This window comes from Pseudonaja textilis, chromosome 2 (assembly GCF_049901715.1).
Source record: "Pseudonaja textilis isolate UNSWEBS1 chromosome 2, rPseTex1.2, whole genome shotgun sequence".
NCBI lineage: Eukaryota > Metazoa > Chordata > Lepidosauria > Squamata > Elapidae > Pseudonaja > Pseudonaja textilis.
Window position 1 is genome coordinate 157,662,206 of NC_141991.1, and position 18,816 is coordinate 157,681,021.

The 18,816-nt window shown below is 35.0% G+C and overlaps 2 protein-coding genes across 7 annotated transcripts in view; one reads left to right on the forward strand and one right to left on the reverse strand.

The window, feature by feature from the left end:
* The window catches only part of CTC1 (CST telomere replication complex component 1), a 40,587-nt gene extending 24,156 nt beyond the window's left edge, over positions 1-16,431 (forward strand). For 2 of the 4 annotated variants that reach the window (XM_026713187.2, XM_026713189.2), the window contains exons 18-23: positions 1,620-1,697; positions 1,792-1,948; positions 2,156-2,220; positions 2,838-3,003; positions 3,109-3,223; positions 4,250-4,563. In XM_026713187.2, coding sequence (XP_026568972.1) covers positions 1,620-1,697; positions 1,792-1,948; positions 2,156-2,220; positions 2,838-3,003; positions 3,109-3,223; positions 4,250-4,353 — 685 coding nt within the window. In that variant the 3' untranslated portion in view covers positions 4,354-4,563. Of the gene's footprint in view, positions 1-1,619; positions 1,698-1,791; positions 1,949-2,155; positions 2,221-2,837; positions 3,004-3,108; positions 3,224-4,249; positions 4,564-16,174 lie in introns of those variants that run through there. The other 2 variants (XM_087926174.1, XR_015742065.1) reach the window with 2 other exon arrangements.
* Positions 7,608-18,816, reverse strand: part of ATP6V1A (ATPase H+ transporting V1 subunit A) — a 33,373-nt gene continuing 22,164 nt past the window's right edge. For all 3 annotated transcript variants that reach the window (XM_026713190.2, XM_087926176.1, XM_087926177.1), the window contains exons 12-15: positions 18,565-18,768; positions 16,783-16,877; positions 10,946-11,117; positions 7,608-9,206 (exon numbers count right to left, since the gene is read on the reverse strand). In XM_026713190.2, coding sequence (XP_026568975.1) covers positions 9,114-9,206; positions 10,946-11,117; positions 16,783-16,877; positions 18,565-18,768 — 564 coding nt within the window. In that variant the 3' untranslated portion in view covers positions 7,608-9,113. The remainder of the gene's footprint in view (positions 9,207-10,945; positions 11,118-16,782; positions 16,878-18,564; positions 18,769-18,816) is intronic.

Sequence of the window (18,816 nt, forward strand, 5' to 3'; positions counted from 1 at the left end):
TGCTTATACTTTTCAGAGGTCCGATATTGTTCTATGTACAATGCTTGTTTTATTGATTGTATGTAATAATCTAATTTTCTGAGATAGTGGATTTGGGGTTTTCATGAGCTGTAAGCCATAGTCATCTCAATTATGACAAATCATGGCTTGAACTATCTTGCTTTGCATGTAATGAGTATCTCATGTATTAGTTTCACCTTTTAAGTTGCATTACTGGAATAAATGAACTTTTGCACGATATTCTAATTTTTCGAGTTTCACCTATAATGCATCTCATCTTTTTCTCCCTTCCTTTCATAGCCTGTGATCGTCTGTCTAAACCTATCAGCACTCCTTCCTCCCTCCCTCCTATCTTCTCTTGGCTGCCATTATGACTCTCGCATTCAAATGTGGTGTGTCTGATCTTCTCACTTGCTCCCCTTGCCAGTCTTCTCAGCCCATTTCTCTCCAGAACTGCCATGCTTCTTCAGGTGCAGTGTACCAAAATACCCTGCGAGCTCTTTCTCTGCCCTTCTCAGTGACTATTTGTTAATACCATGTTTCTCCAACAATACGGCCTCCATCAACAGGAAGGCCCAGCATGATTTCTAGGCATGAGGTGAAATTAAGCCCCACCCGCCAAATTTAGGCCTATTTAAACCATGCGTTTCCCCGCCATTTCTCACATCGTTCGTTAGAACTACACGAGGTAAAGAGAAATGGGGGGGAAGGGCGGGGAGTGGGGAGAAAACTTGCCTTTAGGAGTTCCCTGCAGGTAGCCTAGGCTAGAATACCCCGATCTACTACCAATAGAACATCAGCCGATAGAAGCTCCCTGAAGGCAGAGTCACCAGCCGCTTCGATCGGCCGGTAGAAGTGGCCTCGGGGCAAGCGCCCATGCACAATCCCCTCTCCACGAGGCCGTTTCTGTCGGCCGATCGAAGTGGCTTGTGACTGCCCTTGGGGAGCTTCCATCGCCTGAAAGACACTGCCTAATGTTGAGGGACATGGGCAGCCACGACTCGCCCCGAAGCGGCTGGGGACTCTGCCTTTGGGGAGCTTTCCGATAGAAACAGCCTCATGGAGAGGTATGTGTGCATGGGCTGCTCTAGGTGGGGGAGGAAATTAAGTCACCCCCGAAAAGACGGCCTAGCCGTTTTTTCAGGGGTCAAAAAAAAAATGGACCAGCCTTATTTTGTGAGAAACACGGTATCACTGGAAGTTCTCTGGATTATGGATTACATTATTGACTAGATATGAATGCACTGCCTGTTACTAAAAATTGTGTTTTCCTTCTTTGAGCTTCCAAAACACTGAAGTCACACAGTATTTTCAGAAACTGCTAAGCCACATATTTTTAATATGTATCATTTTCATCAGTTCGTAAAAATATTGCGTTGACTTCAGTTCTTAGTTGGCTCAAGGAAGGACAATGCCATCCATCATTTTTAATAGGCAGCCTGTTTGTAAATATGAATTCTGATTTAAAATTCAGGTTAAAGACAAAGTTAGGGAACCAAATCTGTTAACTCAGTACTGTTTGTACATACTTTTTTTTTTTTGCTTTTCCACATCCATTCTCATTGGCTCTTTATCTCATTACTGTACTCGTATCCAAAATCCATCTTTTTTCATTACAGATTTGGAAATGTCTATTGTGTTTTTATTGCCTCTAGTGATGTGTGTATTCTGACTCCTCCACCTCATAATTCTCCAAAGTGAGTATTAACCTCAAGAGTTAGCTTGACATTTTTTTACTTCTTATCCAACTACAGAATTTGATGAAAGCTCCTTTTTCTTTTTTATTTGCAGACAACTGGATTCCACTCCTAAGTTTTCAATAGATTATTTATCCAATATACCACTTCAACCTCTTAATCTGGGCCAAGCACAAATCACTTGCCATTTGACATGTATCCTATCTTTATCCATGCAATGGTTTTGTGATCTCTGCAACATCTCCACAGAGGTATCTAGTCAGCCATATTTGAATTTGGAAATTCCTAAGCTCCTTTCTTCATGTCATAATTGCTGTATTGTATTATTTTATTTTGCATGAAGCAACATATGGTCATTCAAACTTCACACCTGTAATCTGAAATAACAGTACCATATAAATTTTTATACTAACATGATAACTAGCATGATTTTGTCAATATATTTTCTCCCTTCCCAGGGAAGGCCCAATGAATGTAGCAATTCTTGCTCCTCACACACAGGAATGATTAAAGCTACAGCTAAGTAAGTACTTGTAAAAAATGTATACATTTATCTGGGGGAAAGCACCTCAACTGATCATAAAACGAATATTGTCTATAACTGCCAATAATAAATTTTTATTGTCCCTATATGAATAGCATATAGGAAAAAGCAATATTGCATGTTCAAATTATAATATAGAACACTGAATAGTTTGTTCATTTTGTCCATATAAGTATTTAATCCTCAAATCCAAAACTTTTTGCTACTGAAATTATTTTTTGACCAAATATATTTAAAATCAAAATGAATACAGGGTAATCATCAACTTAATCATAGCTTAAGTGATGGTTGTAAAAAAAGGCTGCCATGTAAAGCAACCTCTGTGGCTATAAAGTGAACCCATTGTTTGCAATGGGAGGATTTTGCCGAAAATTAGAAGTAAATGCTGGGTTTTGGCAAAAAAATCTTCAAAACATGCCTGCAAGGCATTCCAATCAGCCATAAATGCTGGTTGTACGCCCGACGTGGTCATGTGACGGGGGGCGCTGGCCACTCAATTTGCTACTCAAATTATGACATACAGAATAGAATTACAGATATCCATTATTCTGAATAGAATGTGATATATTTATTTCAAATCCCACCTATTATCACAGAATTCTAGTAGAAGATGGAACAAGTGAGGTTATGGTATTTTGCAAGAACCAACAGGTGCAACAAGTGTTGGGTTTGAGCCCCAAGGAATGGGAGGTCATCCAAAATCATATTCGGATTAAAGGAAGTATATGCCTTCAGCATAATGAAATTAGCACAGGAGCTAGGGTAAGTGGCTTATTTTGAGTTAGGAAATTTGCTAATACTTGAATAAGAAATTTTGCCTAATGATTTTGAATGTAGATTTAAGGCTAATTTATCTGTTTTTGACAGATACTGGAAGAGCAAGATCTGCTCACACAGTATTTGAGAAATTTATGCAGAAGTCCATTTGTCTGTCGATCCATAGTGTTGGCTTTCAGAGTGGATAGAAAATCTTTCAAGACAGGTATGTTATATGCCTTTAACCTCAGACAATGCTTTCAGTGCTAAGGAAAGAAATTATTTTTTTAGAAACTATGGCAACTATTCAACTTATTATTCCTGTGATATGTTGCTTTGCAGAACATACAGAAATTACTTAACAATATAGCGATCCTGATGCGTCACTATAGTCTTCAACTTATTGCTTACGTATCCCAGAAGTTTCAAAATAGATGAATAAAACCCCAAGGAAGCTGCTAAATTTATTTCAGTATGTCAGATGTTCCATATCTAAAGCAAATATCAGTTTAATCAACCCCTGCTAGCAATTAAATTAAGAGGTTTAGAGGAGGGGTGTCAAACTTGTGGCCCGTGGGCCAGGTGCATCACGTGCTGGCTCTGCCCCTGCCCAGTTTAGTGAAGGAGAAAAACATCCCAATATGTCACATGACAACACTGTGATGATGCGAGTTTGACACCCTTGCTTTGGAAGGAAAATTCCAGGAACCTGAGAAGCTGATTTATATTACAAAGTGGCTCAAGGAAATTGTTCTTATATTAATTGGAATGTCAGCAGTTAGAGATGGAGAACATTGATCACGGTATTGAGTTTGATGGAGATGAAATCTAATCTGATGAAGGGCGTAAGTCTGGTTTATGCAGATAAGGACCATTGGTATATTGTAAAAATACGGTATGCTTCTGTTCAGATGTAGGCAAACACATTTCCTGATTTTTCTTTAAAGGGTTTTAATAAAGGCAATGATGAATAGAATTCCATTGCAAATCTTAATTAGGCAAGCCTTGGGCTGTTAATATAAATATCCAATATAAATATGACTACTGTTGCACTTGTTTGTTCCTCCACTTATACTTTCTTTGTGGCAGTAATGATTTAAAAAAAACAAACAAAAAGGGTCCCTGTAATATTTTCTCTACACCCTTCTCCCTAAATTAGAAAAGACCTACCCAGGAGCTGGCTGAGATACAGTGTGCTTGTATTATTTTTAGTGAGAAAAAGATGGATTATAAAGTTCTCTTTTTTTAATAGGGTCAGGACAGTTGAGGAGGTTTTTCTGTAATGAATTAGAGTTCTTAAGCCGTATGAGGAATCGACCAAACTTGGTCTGTCTTAATATCCAGGAAACAATCTGAAGAACAGGAAGAAGAGAAAGTCTAATTACTCTGGAGGAATTTGTGCAATTCTGATTTGTATGTATTGGTTTGCAAACATTAAAATGTGTAAATATTTTTATATATAAAAATCAAGCTCATTTTTCTTTGCTTCTTTCATTCAAATATAAATCAGTGTTGCCTTATAAAGAGTTTATTTTAAATTTGATTAAAACATATTTATTGCTATGATTTTACTCTTTCTGTACTGAGAAAAGTGCATCTTAATGTAAAACAATGACTATTTATTTGCACATACTAGAATTTAAGAAAGGTGTAACAGATGATCAAGCAAAAGACAGACAATTTCTCATTCATCAATTTCACATCAGCTTACACCAAATAAGCATTTATTCCAATTGCCTTTGCAATGTTCTTTTCCTAATATGCTATTCCTTGCGCTATATTATTAATAAAATCCCCTAGAACAGCCAGGAATCCATCTAGGTTTATTACATTTCAATTCACAGAAGTTAAGACCAAATACAGCCTAATTTGTATGATAGTTACTCAAGGCCATGAGAAGACACATCATTCACGAGAAAGAACTTTCAAGAAGAAAAAAGCTTTCATTCTAGAGAAGGAAGGGAATTAGAAAAATGCTGCCCTAATTACTCAATAAAAAGCATTTCTGACTTTCAGTTTGTTCCTCGTTGGTGTTGGTGCGGAATCCGCGATAATGCGTGGCTTCGCCCAAGCTCTTTTGCTGGTGGGGTGGTGAAGGAGGGGGAAATCGCCTGGGAGGTTGAGGGGAGCTGCAACTCCCCTCCCTGACAGGAAAATCCCTCCCGAAGGCAAGCTGCAGCGAAGACAAAGAACATTCCGGGAAACTAAGTTTTGTGCTGGAGAGAGAAGTAGCGGGAGTTTTGTGCTGGAGAGAGAAGTAGTGAACCAGGCAAAGGACATCGCTTTTGAGGTACCCCGGTATCAAATTTAAAAGCTATTTTGGAGGAAAGTGTGTGGAAGCGGCAACCAAAGAAAATGAGAAAGAAAATGGGTTTTTAAATTTGGATTTGATTATTCTACTGGACTAATCTGGAGGAGAAATTTAACGGAAAATACATTAACACAACAAAGGTTTAAAAATTAAACTGGACAGATATTGAATTGTGGGCACTTAAAGGGCATAACTAAATGTTGGAATTGAGTGTGTTGAAAAGAAAAGCTAATGATTGAAATTAGCGAACTTAATAAAAACATCATATTCAACAAAAAAAGTTAAAAAGGAAAAGACTCAAGAACGCCACCTGATGGTACAGGAAAACTTTAATATGTTTTAAAACAAGCGTCTGGTCTTTTTGAGACTTTGGATCTTGGAACTTGAAAGAAAATAAAAGGAACTTTATTATTGTCATAGAACCACCCAGTAATTTGGGAAACAGTTGGGAGGCCAATTAGAAGATTTGGAATAAAGATTCAAGAGTATGAATTGTTGAAAATAAACTCAAAAGATATTGGCTGAAATATACTACTGGACTCTGGATTGAATATATCTATCAAAGAAGAGGATTTCAACTATTAAGAGGAAAGAAAGAGAAAAAGGAGAAGATATAATGGAGGAGCTACTTGTTGATATAAGACTGGACTTACAAGACATAAGTTTGGATATGCAAGATACAAGGGACATAAAAATTAAACTTGAAATATGTATTACAGAAATTAGAAATGGTGACTCAGCATATACAAGAACACAATAAACCAGAGGGGGAGGAGTTCTATAAAGAAGAAGCCAACTTAGAACAAAAAGACGAACAACAATTATTCAAGCAGAGGGGAAAAGAAATTAGAATTAAAAATTTGTGGTCTGATGGGATGATAAAAGGGAGAATGTTTTGGAAAATGGTTAAAGAGAAGGGAAAAACAGAAAAAGGAAGTGCAAAGGAAAAATCAAAAGAGGGAGACAGAAAAGTTTAATAACTGGAATGAGAAAAGGAGGGGGAAAGGAAATTAAGAGAAAGGACCAGAAAAGAAAGAGGAACAGGAAACAAACAAGGATGAAAAGAAGGTACATTGTTCAAAGAGTGAGAGATAATGGGTGATTAAAAAAAGGGATAAGGAAGGGGATTCCGCAAGGTAATATGTTGGGATGTATAAGAATATATTGAAAATAGTATTTTGTAATGTATAGATGATTCATAGAGAAAATATAATGCAGAATCAGAGAAAAATATATTTGTGTTTTATACTAGATAGGGAGATTGATATTAAGAATGAAGGTGGTTGGCTCGAATTATTAACTAGAGGGGACAACTATATTTACAGGTAAGGATTGATAAAATGACAAATGTGACAAAAATATGAGAATTTTAGATTAATATTGTAAAATAAGATTGAGAATATACTAAGAAAAATGGAATGAGATATATTAGATTTGGAATTGAATGAATGAATATAGAATTGAGGTAAGAATTTTAGATAATATCGTAAAATAAGATATGAGAACATGAATTGGAATTGGATAAGCTTAATATTAATAATGACAAGAATGATGCAATATGAAATTAAATAAAATGAGTAGGTAACTATGGTCATGTTTGTATTGAGAGGTGAAACCTGGAACCACACTGCTTGCCAAATGAGAATTTTTCATTTAAAAAAAATAAAATGAAATCAGAGAAAATTGAATAATGGTATTATTAGGTATGTTTAATTGATATGGTGGTAGGCATCTGGAAAGAGTAAGGTTGAAAATAAATATTGAAGAAGTATGAATTAATATGAATATAATGCAATGAGAGATTTATAATATACTGATGACACACTGTTAATGTATATGTAAATTGAAATAAAAAAAATTAGATGGAGAAAAAAAGCATTTCCAATAATCCTGCAAATTCCAATTCTAAGAAATATAGAATAACATCATCCTAAAGCTTGAGAGTAGATGCTTCTGATTATTTAAATATATATAATCCTGAATCTCAATATAATTTCCAATCAGCTTTAGGATAATAATTGAATATAGTATTGAAGTGCTTAGGTAATACTGTATAAGCAGAGTTTTAAATTTACTCATTTTTATATTACTAAATTCTGTAATGTCTTGTTGACATCGAGCACCAATTAAAAGGCTAGAAACACTCACTCTATGAAGGGCAAGAATAGTATATTATCAACACAATTGTATTCTTTAAGATTTGAACAAATACACACAAAGCCATAAATATAATGCTGTTCTTCCCATCAATTCCTCTTCTTTTGGAACAATTGAGTGTAATATCATGACATGAGCATCATTTTTCTAACACTGACACAGAGATTTTTTTTTATTTTTATCCAAAAATAAATTGCACAGTGAGGGAGACACAGAACAAAGCAGCATAATACACTATATGTAAAGTTATAGTAGTTAATCAAGTTTCCTAGGCATAGAATGCTACAACATAATACAATCAATAAGGATTTCAGCAAGAAACAAAACTGCTTTGTGCTAATTATTCATATATCATGTTCTGCAAACACAGCATAAATGAAATTAACTTTCTAAATATAAAACTCAAAAGAACTGAAAATGCAGTTATTAAATTTAACTGGCATTGCCTAAATGAGGAAAAAACACATTTTTGAAAGGCTCAAAACTGATAATTGAGTGACACACCAGAAACAGAAGGGCCATCACCTCTATAGTTAAAGTGGTTAGGAAGAGGAAATATGTTATCACTTGATTATAGTGTTTAGCAACCTTGTTTCCAGTTTTCATTGCATCATATTTATAATCGTACTTCATATTATAATACATTTACAAATGTTCAAGGAAATAGAATTCCACAGAGGATTCAGACAAATTTTGCAGCAATGTCACAATGGCAGTAGAAGGTTTAATCAAGGAAACTTTTAAAGATTATCTTTCACATTATTTAAATTGTAATTATATATGATCTTCAAGGCCTGCTATTAACATGCTATAAGAAAGCACTGGATATAATGATCTTTACAAGGAGAGAGGTGAGAAAGGATTAGCAGCCTTTTCATAATTAAAGCTTGGGGTTTTAACGTTCTCTTCCTCAGCAAATTTAAAATACTTTGTACAACTATTCCATGGTTTTTCATTTTTTATAAGTTTTATAAGTTTATAGTGTTACATTTGCTCAAATAAGGATACTTACAGTTCTAAATAGCAAACATTGCCAGAAATAAAAGAAGGGTGGATCTTTTCTGGTCCATAATTTCCAAGCATAAAAAGCATAGAAAAATAATTTAACAACTCGCATGTACATTCAAAAGGCATACGTTTCCTCAAATAATAATGGCATAGCATAGACTGCTGTTGGGAATCATTTTTGCCCATCAGTTCTAATCCTGAAGATTTCTCAGCACATTAAGAAGAATGGGGAAGAGCTTTTGCACAAAAATATTGTGATCTACAATTCTGATCAACTCTATTGATTATAGACACAACAGCAGCATTAAAGAATAAGCAAAACTACCTTTGAAGCATCATGCATGACCACTTGTGGTAGAAAACTGATTTAACTGCTTTTCCTCCCTGAAGAAATATATACTTTAACAACCTTAATCCTCTTCCAAAAAGAGAAACAGTTGAAGGATTAAATTTGGTGAGAAGACTTCAAGCCTTACTGGGACTTTCGCAAAGTCTGCTTTACATTTGCACAAAGACACACAAAATATCAAACTAAATTGGAATGTTTTTCCAGTTATAAGTAATCTTCATCACAATGTATATCTTCATCTTCTACTAGTAAAAGACAAGATTGAAATGAGAAACACTGAAGTGGGAATTACTAGTCCTCCAAACTGCGGAATGCATTCTGCATGTCTTCAAACAGCTGGGCATAGTCTGCTTTGATCTTTGCCTCTCCTTCTTTCACTGGATCCTGAAATTCAATAGGGCGAAATTGGATAATCACTCAAAAGGTTTAGAAAGAGCAATTCCTCAGATGTCATGAATATCTTAACATTGCAGAATTCCTACCAATGGTGCAGAGGGACCTGGTCCTTTGATATGCCTGATGAGATCCACCTGTCCCTTGTAGTAAAACAAAACAGCCAGCATAGGTACCCCCGACTGATAAATACCTCCTCATGCAAGTTACTATTTTCTTTCACTTCTGCTATAATAGTAACAAATCAAACAGCAATCTGCAAGTGTACCAAGTTTCATATTCAAAAAGGAATTGTGAAATGCTTCACCCTCCTTCCTGAGTCCAGAGGTGATACGAAAGACCTAGCGACATTTCTTTGTACATAATTTGAACAGGTACCAGAAGATGACAGAAACAGACTTTAAAAAGGAGGTCTGCAGCCAATTAATGCCAACCATGAAGCAGTTTTCTAGCATGATAAGAAAAGAAGGCCATCCACTTTGTTTTTTCATCAGCTCAAGTTATAGTAAAGCAGATGTTCTACAATTCTTGCTAAATCACATTACAAGATTGGAACTACTTAGACCTACCTATCTCTTGCTTCCTATTAATATCAATGTGACTATCCCTAACACAGTCTTGCCATTTAAAAAACTAAACACTTTTTGTCAACCCTGAATATAAATATTAAAGGAACAACAATCTTATATTTGATTTGGAATATGAACAAGGGCAATAAAAGAATAAGAAATTGCTTGATATATACCATAGTTTGTGAACCCCACTGAATTTTAAATAGTTGTCTAAATATGATCAAAAACATAATCAGGTCTCCACACAAGTTTACCAGCTGCACAGTCTTGAAATCAGTCACCTCATTGCTGGAATTGGGTATGTCTAATCTAGTGAAAAGAAGGACTGGGGCAACATGATAGCAGTATTCCAATATTTGAGAGGCTGCCACAAAGAGGGGGTCAACCTATTCTCCAAAGCACTTGAAGGCAAGACAAGAAGCAATGGATAGAAACAACCTAGGAAGGAAGCAATCTAGAACACTAAAGAGAAATTTCCTGACAGAACAACTAATCAACCTGCCTCCAGAAGCTGTGAATACTCCAACACTGGAAGCTTTTAAGAGGAGATTGGACAGCCATTTGTCTGAAATAGTATAGGGTCTGCTGCTTGTGTGGGGATTGGACTAGACCTCCAAGATCCCTTCCAATTGTTATTCTGTTATTAGTAGGCGATGTATCTGCCTTCATGCCCGTGCCAAAGCACTCATTTTGATTGAACTGAACAGAAATCATTGCATAGCCATCGACAGTAACTTTTTGCATTTGTTCAAATACAAAAAGGGGATTAGAAACAAGCCCCCCACTTTCCCAGCACTGCTTTATTTTGTTTGCAATTCAAATATTTACTAAATGTACCCCTCAACTTACAACTGTTTGCTTAATGATGATTTATGGCTCATATTTATGACCAGTTTCCCAAAGTCGCATGATCCCAATCTGAAACATCTTTTGTCAGTTTTCAGCAAAATACACTGTTGGTTAAGCTGGATTCACACAACCACATGATTCAACTTATAACCATGGTAAAAGGATCTTAAAATCGGATCTGGTCACATGATGACTCAACCTACAGAGTCACAACGATTTAACAATGAAAATTATGATCCCAATTGTGGTCGTGCACTGAGGACTTCTTATACATATTGTTTTGTTATAATCCTAATGCAGAGTACATACCTTGAATTTCATAGAGGTAAGTCGGTAGAGGATTTCACTCATGTTCTCTTTGATAATGGACCATGTAATCTTATTATCACTTTGGGCAGTAGTCTCAACTGCTCGGCGTGCCATATCATAAAATGCAATCATGTTAGATAGCATCCCCACGGTCTTATAAAATGGGCAGAACCTAGTGAAAATAGTAGCAAAATTTATCTTAGAATTAAGGAACTTTTTAATGACTAAATTGTACAAACAGGTTAGCAAATATTTATATTTGATAATTAACATTTGTGAAAGAATTGACATGCAAAGCAGTCGACTATAGAATTCAGCTTTCTATAATGGACAATGAATATACGGAAACAAGGTGAAGTAGAGGATGCTTTCTATGGGTTGAATAAGCAACTTTCATAGTTTTTTATCATGGTATCTTTAGTTCAGCAATTACACAAATCTGAATAGCACACCCAGGTTATAGAACAATTTGCTTATTTGTAAGCAATTCTTTAGTTGTAGATGAACTACCCAAACACTTTTAACAGAAGATACTTCTGAAAGATTAGACTAGGAGTTACTTCCCCATAATTATTATTTGCATTCATGCTTCAAGTGCTGACTATCATCAGAATATGAATCTAGTATAATATCCCAAATGAGCACAAAGGAACTCGATGACAAAAAAAGAGAAAGAAATGGCACAATGTTTCAACATATGAAAGAAGTGAAAGAGATTGTAGCCTACAACTGAAACACTTTAACAAAAGGCCAATTCTCAGAAAATATGAAATACGAATGTTGCACTGTTTGGTGTAAATATTGAGGGTGAATAAAGCTGATATCTTTGCCCTTATTTCCACGTGGTTCTTTCCCCTTAGATACTTTAATACAGATGATAAAGCAGCAACTTTGAGAACATACAAGGCATTCACGGCACCAACTGAGGACCTGTCCTATGTTGCCCTCAACACACTTATAGCTAATTGGAAAGCAAAACTGACGAAGAAAGCTGGATCTTCAGCATTTGTGCATCAAAGCACTTTGATATATTTAGAACAGAAAGAGCAGTCCCTTACTCACGTGAAATGTGAGTTGATATGAAACAGTATTGGCAAGCCCCAATAGTGCCAGGTGAGAAGAAAAAATAGCATAGGGTAGTTAAAATAGGGGTCTAATCAGTTTTCTAAACTGCTGGGGAAATAAGCAAAAGACTACTGAGTTGGGAAAAGTTGTATGTCAGAGTATACTTAGCATGCAATACAAGCCTTTATTACCAGAGATCCAGACGTATCCAATAATTACTATCTCGGTATAGAAGCTAAAGGCCCAGATCCAGTTTATCCTAAATTAAATTTCAGAATAATATTCACAGACTGACATTGGAAGTAAATTCTTAACTTGTGACCTGTCAACTAGGAACCCTTCTATACATCCCAATTATATTAACATTACATTAGGCTGAATCCTAGCCCTTCATTCTGGATTTTTAAAAATTCCTTGTGAGAAAGATACCCATTTTTCTGTCTTTGTTCCCTGTGACAAACATTTCAAGCTTTCTAAAATACATTGAGGAACAAAGATCATTTTAGCCCACAGAAACTAGTTGAGAGAGGCTGCAATCTGTTTTAAGCCAATACTTTCACTATGAAGTTTCTTCAAAAGAATGCTAGCGTTGTCTAATCAGTTAATCTAGAAGAAGTTATAAGAGCATTAAGAAAGCTACAGGTAGTTTTTAACTGATAACATTCATTTAGTGACCGTTCAAAGATACAATGGCACTGAAAAAAGTCACAACCATTTTTCACATGATTGTTGCAACATCACCATGATCAAAATTTGGATGCTTGGCAACTCATGTCCTTACAACAGTTGCAGTATTCTGGGGTCATCTGATCACTTTTTACCACCTTCTGACAAGCAAAGTCAATGGGGAAGCCAAATTTACTTAACAACAGTGTTATTAATTTAACAACTTCACTAATAACAGTGGCAAGAAAGGTAATAAAATGGGACAAAACTCACTTAACTATTTTGCTCAGCAACAGAAATTTTAGGCTGAATTGTGGTCATAAGCTGAGGACTACCTGTACTCCAACCATATGAAGGGGCTTTATAAAAAATGAAAGTTTTCAATGAATATTGTTGCAATGAACGGAAATACAAAATGGTACACAAAAATCATTTTGTTCAATTTCGGATTAGGAAGAGCTACATCAATTCTGTGTGCTTGATTCTGCTTTTGAAAAAGAATATTGTGAAGCTCAAATTCCAGGAAAGATTTCATGAGACATGAAGATTTATTACGGAAAATCCACATCTATACATCAGCAATTAAATGGCACTATTGGACTGTTGAGACTGCATTCCTTTTTTTAAAGTCAAGTGTTTAAAATTTATATATAAATATTTTGAATACAGTGTATTGTCCGGGCCATTTTACCAAAGAAAAAAAGAAAACGAAAAGAAATAGTAACATATATACTGATAGCAACAGTAATAGTACAACAAAATGATTCTAACCATATTTATAATTATATGAGCTTACTTGTAATCCTATTGATTATATTAGCATACTTATAGTTCTAAAGAACATTCATGTTTTACGAGAGATTACATTCCTTATACTATGGCATTAGTACTGTGCAGGAGTGGTGCAGATGAACAGTGACTGAAGCTGGGTGAGAAGATTCCTTTTTATTTTGACCCTAACTTTAAAGAAAAAAAGAAAGAGGAAAATCCAGAAAAGAAACTATTAGAACTATTTTTAAAAGCAGCTAACAATCATAGAGAGAAAAATTCTAGACCCAAAAGACGAACTAAGGGAAGAGAAGCTAAAGACTTTTTAAAATATAGAAAATAGGACTCTTAAATTGGGTAGGTGTTGTTTTGGGAAGGCATTATAAAATGCTGGACTATCCCTTTGAATCTATTTGAATAGCTGACTTTGCTTCCATAAATTGAACTAAATTTGGATTAATTAAATCCTTAAGATTTGAAACAACGGTGAAACCGAAGCGGAGGGTGCCTTCCACTGGTTGAATGGAATATACAAGACCCCTACAAGTTTAGAAAACAATTTTTTTTGATGGAAAAATAAACAACATTCATCTGGAGAACTGTGTGACATTGATTGTTCTATAACTAGTTACTTTAAGATCACTGGAGGCTATATTATGGAAGACTTAAGTAAAGCAAAATGATTTGCGGAAGTTTCCTGGACTATTTAAATGGAATTGATTAATAATCCTGAGATGTAAAGAATTATGATTATAGAATTTTCTGAGGACTAACATTGGATTGGAATGTATTGTTTTGGGATTTGAGTAAGAGTGGGACTAATTAAATTAAGACAAGATGCTCCATCAGGGGAAAAAGTGAGATTTCAAGAGAAATGGCATTGATGTTCCAAAGCATTAGGGGTACTATGGAAGAGAATCACAGTACCTAATGCAAGGCATATATGGGAAAATGGAAACTACGTTACAACTGATGATGAATGAAGATCAAAGAGTACAGGAAAGTGAGGAGATAGCAGAAAGAATGGAAGAAAAGAATGAACAGACAAACCAGCAAATAAAGCAGGAAGATGGGAAGGAGAAGACGATAAAGACAATAATGGCTGATGAAATAAACCAATGGAAAAGTACGTTAAGAGATTTAAAAAGGGAATCAGATAATTTGGAAGATATTTTTGAAAAGGAGATAGGGGTTTGGGTGGATACTCTGGAGACCTGGCAGCTTAGGAGGATAGAGATGGGAGAAATATTCAGTCTCGATGGTGAAGATACAGATGTTAATAAAGATACAAGGACTATGGGAGGCAAACCAAAAAATGAATAAGAATTGAAGTATTAAGATGGATAGAAAGAGGTGTGTGTGTGTGTGTGTGTGTGTGTGTGTGTGTGTGTGTGTGTAAAATATAATGATGGACTGACTAGAAATTTGAATAGAAATAGAAATAAGAACACACCTTTATATGAAGCAATAGTTAAATGAAAAGATTGGAGGTTGGAAGAGGGTATTATAAGGTATATTTAAATAATAGGAAGGCTGGTACTTGAATGGTGTATTGTGACTTTGAACAATTAAATAATGAAGAGCTAAGCCTTATATAAACATGTGTATTAATATTAGGATTAGCAAGGGTGACCTGACTAGAAGTTAGAATAGCGCTAAAAATAAGAAATAGGGGGAATATTAGCAGATATAATCTTTATACAATAGAATATAAGTAGTAATTTGATGGAAAAGATTAGACGTTGAAAGTCGTGTATGCTTATAACATCATTGGCATTAAAATGGAATATAATATTGAATAACTACATTAAAAAACCATGTATTAGGATTTTATGTTTGATTAATATAACAACCATTATGAATATCATTATTGATGTTTGTATCAAAACAAATTATAACCAGGGGCCACACTGTTCATGTGGTGATCTTGAGGTTTATTTAAAAATAAAAATCTAATAAAATTTGGGTGTGGGGGAGATATACACCATTAGCAGTTTCGATTATTATATGAAGCTCGGTTAGATGAATCCCATTCTGGAACAATTATAGATATTTGCAGCTACTGTTCTTCTATATATATGAGCTTATCATTAATCGAACCTTTCCCCTTTTTGGATTGGCGATGTTATACGATCATCTGCAAAGTGATAGGTGATGTTTGTCCTTTGTTAACAAGCACACCAGTAGCTTAACATTAATGTTATTAAGAACAATGTAAGAAAAAGATAACTAACATGTGAAAACTGATCTGAAGGAGCACAAGGAGATGCTTCCTTTGTGACTGAAAGCTCTCTGTTAGAAAATGTCATTTACGTAGAATGTCATTTATGATTCCTTCAGCTTAAAACAGAGTGTGGTGCATCAGCTCCTCAAGCAAGAATGTGAACAGGGTTGGGCAGTACTGCTCATCAAACTATTTTAAGTCAACATTAAATTAATAATACTACTACTTTTATTTTAATTCATTAACTATAACATTTTAAATAATATATATTAATCCCAGTCACCTCACATCTCACTTTATTCCTAGGTTTAATATAAATTAAAAAAAAAAGCAAATAGAAGACAAATCCCACAATCACTTTACTGCTCTCACTGATATCTTCCCCTCTGAATTCAATTCTGACGTTTTAACACTACTACAACAAGGAGAAGTAGTAACTGTTTCTTAATTAACCTGTTTGAAAGACTACTTGCTATTTGTCAATTAAAACAGCTCTTTTTTTGCAGTTGTAAGCAACAGGAAGAGAAAATTGGGTGATCTGAAAAAGCAAAATAAAATGCTGCAATCAAACTGCACAACAAAGCAAGAAGTGAGAATGGGAGGAAGGTGGCAAACCGTTAACTGCTTCAAAATTCTTCTAACATCTGAAAAATTGATATAAAATCCCCTAGGCAGAATTGAACATGCCAAATATTCCAGATATAGAATATGCCTGAACACAAAAGTGTTCAGACATATGCTATACCTATTTTCTACAGTATATCTATTTTCTATAGAAAATAAGTTTCTATGGAAAGTTGAGAGAGTACTGTAGAGTACCCATTAACAAGAGTAAACAGTTTCAAAGCAATGTCCATAAAGCCACGGAAAAATGTGATATGAAATAAAGGAAGAAATCAAAATTTTAAGTCCCTGTTTGCCAAGATAGAGTTGTCTGTTTCATTTCAAATTATCAGTCTCTGAGAAAGCAAACAAAAACTATCTGACACCGCAGTATAGCAGATCATTCCTGCAAATTGTTGGTGGTTCTTTATTGTGCAGAAGACGTTCTACCCAAACAGTCTCTGCAGACAGAATTCCCCACAGAAAAAAATCCAATTCCCCATAGTTATACCTGTCATATGGGGTATAACCATTCTGTTGCAGGAAATCATCTTTAATGAGCTTGGCAACTTCCAGTGTAATTTTATCTGTTTCTGCCAAAGAAGCCTAAGGTGAAAGAGAAGAAAAAGTCATTTAAAAGAGTGATCTGATCCAGATAACTAGTCAATCAAAATGTAAGAATTGGTTGTTATGAATACATCATGAGAATCTTCACAGAAAAACATCTACTTAGCTTTTTACTTATATAGACATCTCTCCCAACTGGCATGAAAAGAAAAGCTGTTATAATATTAACTTTGAAAAATCACTTTTATCAATCATACTAGAGGTAGTCCTTGAATTACAGCAGTTTATTTAGTGACTATTTGGCACTGAAAAATGTTACTTTTTGGCAACTGACTCATATTTATATTTGCAGTATCTTCTGACACTACAGTGTCAATAAGGAAGCCAGATTCACTTAACAACCGTGTTACTAACTTAACAACTGTAGCGATTCACTTAACAACTGTGGCAAGAAAAAATGTAAAACGGGGCAAAACTCACGTAACACATTTCTCACTTAGCAACAGAAATTCTGGGCTCAATTATGGTCGTAAGTCAAGGACTACCTGTATTATTATTCTTGTCTCTAATAATTGTGTCTCCAATCCTTTCTGTTCTTTACTGCTTCTTTTTAATTCTCTTTAATGAGTAATTTGATGATCTGCTTGCTATCCCCTCCTCCAGCATGTTTTGAAATCCAGCAACAAAATGGCCAATATTGGTGGTGCATTTAAAAAAAAAAAATGTATTCAACATTTAAGAAAGAATGGGATCAGTGCTATGATACCAATTCTTAAATGTCCCAAAATAGTTACTCAGATGCTGAATTCAGTCTAATTTTAGCATTGTGGCAGGATTTAAGGATAGATACAGGAATAGGAGATTGATCCTCCCCAAATGTACCAAAATTGATTTGAAAGATGGCAATTTTGAATCATGTATGAGGGTGAGAATAAGAATGCTTTGCTGGTCCTGTCACCTTTGATGGTATCACAAACAGATGGTGTCTTTTGCAGCTCATTGGATGGTTGGGAACATGAACATGCCTATGTTGCAAAAACTTTCACTTCTACTGTATGGAGGTGTTTAATTAGGACTGTATTACTTTAGATTATCTACAGCACCTAACAGCAATACTAACATTGTGCAAATGTTTAAATAGTAAAAATTTCATGTCTCCAATATCTTGAAACTACCACTGACACAACACACAAGACATCATCTTTGCACTGAACACATTTTCTTAAATCTCACCTGCAAGTATCTCATCAGATTTTCAAAAATCGCCAATTGGTATAGCTTTAACATTTGTTTCTACATTCCTTTGGAATTATTTTAGAATAGAACAGAATAGAATTCTTTATTGGTTGGACATACAAGGAATTTGTCTTGGTTCAAATACTCTCAGTATACATAAAAGAAAAGATACATTCATCAAGAATCATAAGGTACAACACCTAGTGATAGTCATAGGGTACAATAAGCAATCAAATCATACTAGGAAACAGTCAATATAAATCGTAAGGATACAAACGACAAAGTTCCAGCCCTACAGTCACAAGTGGGAGGGGATGGGTGATAAGGAGTAATGAGCAGATTAACAGTAATAGTAGTGCAGACTTTGTAATAGTTGAACAGTGTTGAGGGAATTATTTGTTCAGCATTTTATAACTAATTAAATAATAAATGAATCCAAATAGCTTCAGATATAGAAACTGCTCCGTAAGTGCAATGTTCCTTCACTTACCTTCCCCACCAACTGTACAATCTCTGCAAGATCCTCCTCTTCCTGCAGTATCTCTTTTGCTTTAGTCCTCAAGGGAACAAACTCAGGGAAATGCTTATCATAATATTCATCCAAAGCACGTGTATATTTGCTGTAGCTAATGAGCCAATTTACAGATGGAAAATGTTTACGTTGAGCAAGCTTCTTATCCAAGCCCCAAAAGACCTGCCCCAAAAGTAATAAAATGTCAATGAGCATCCTCAATTAACAACT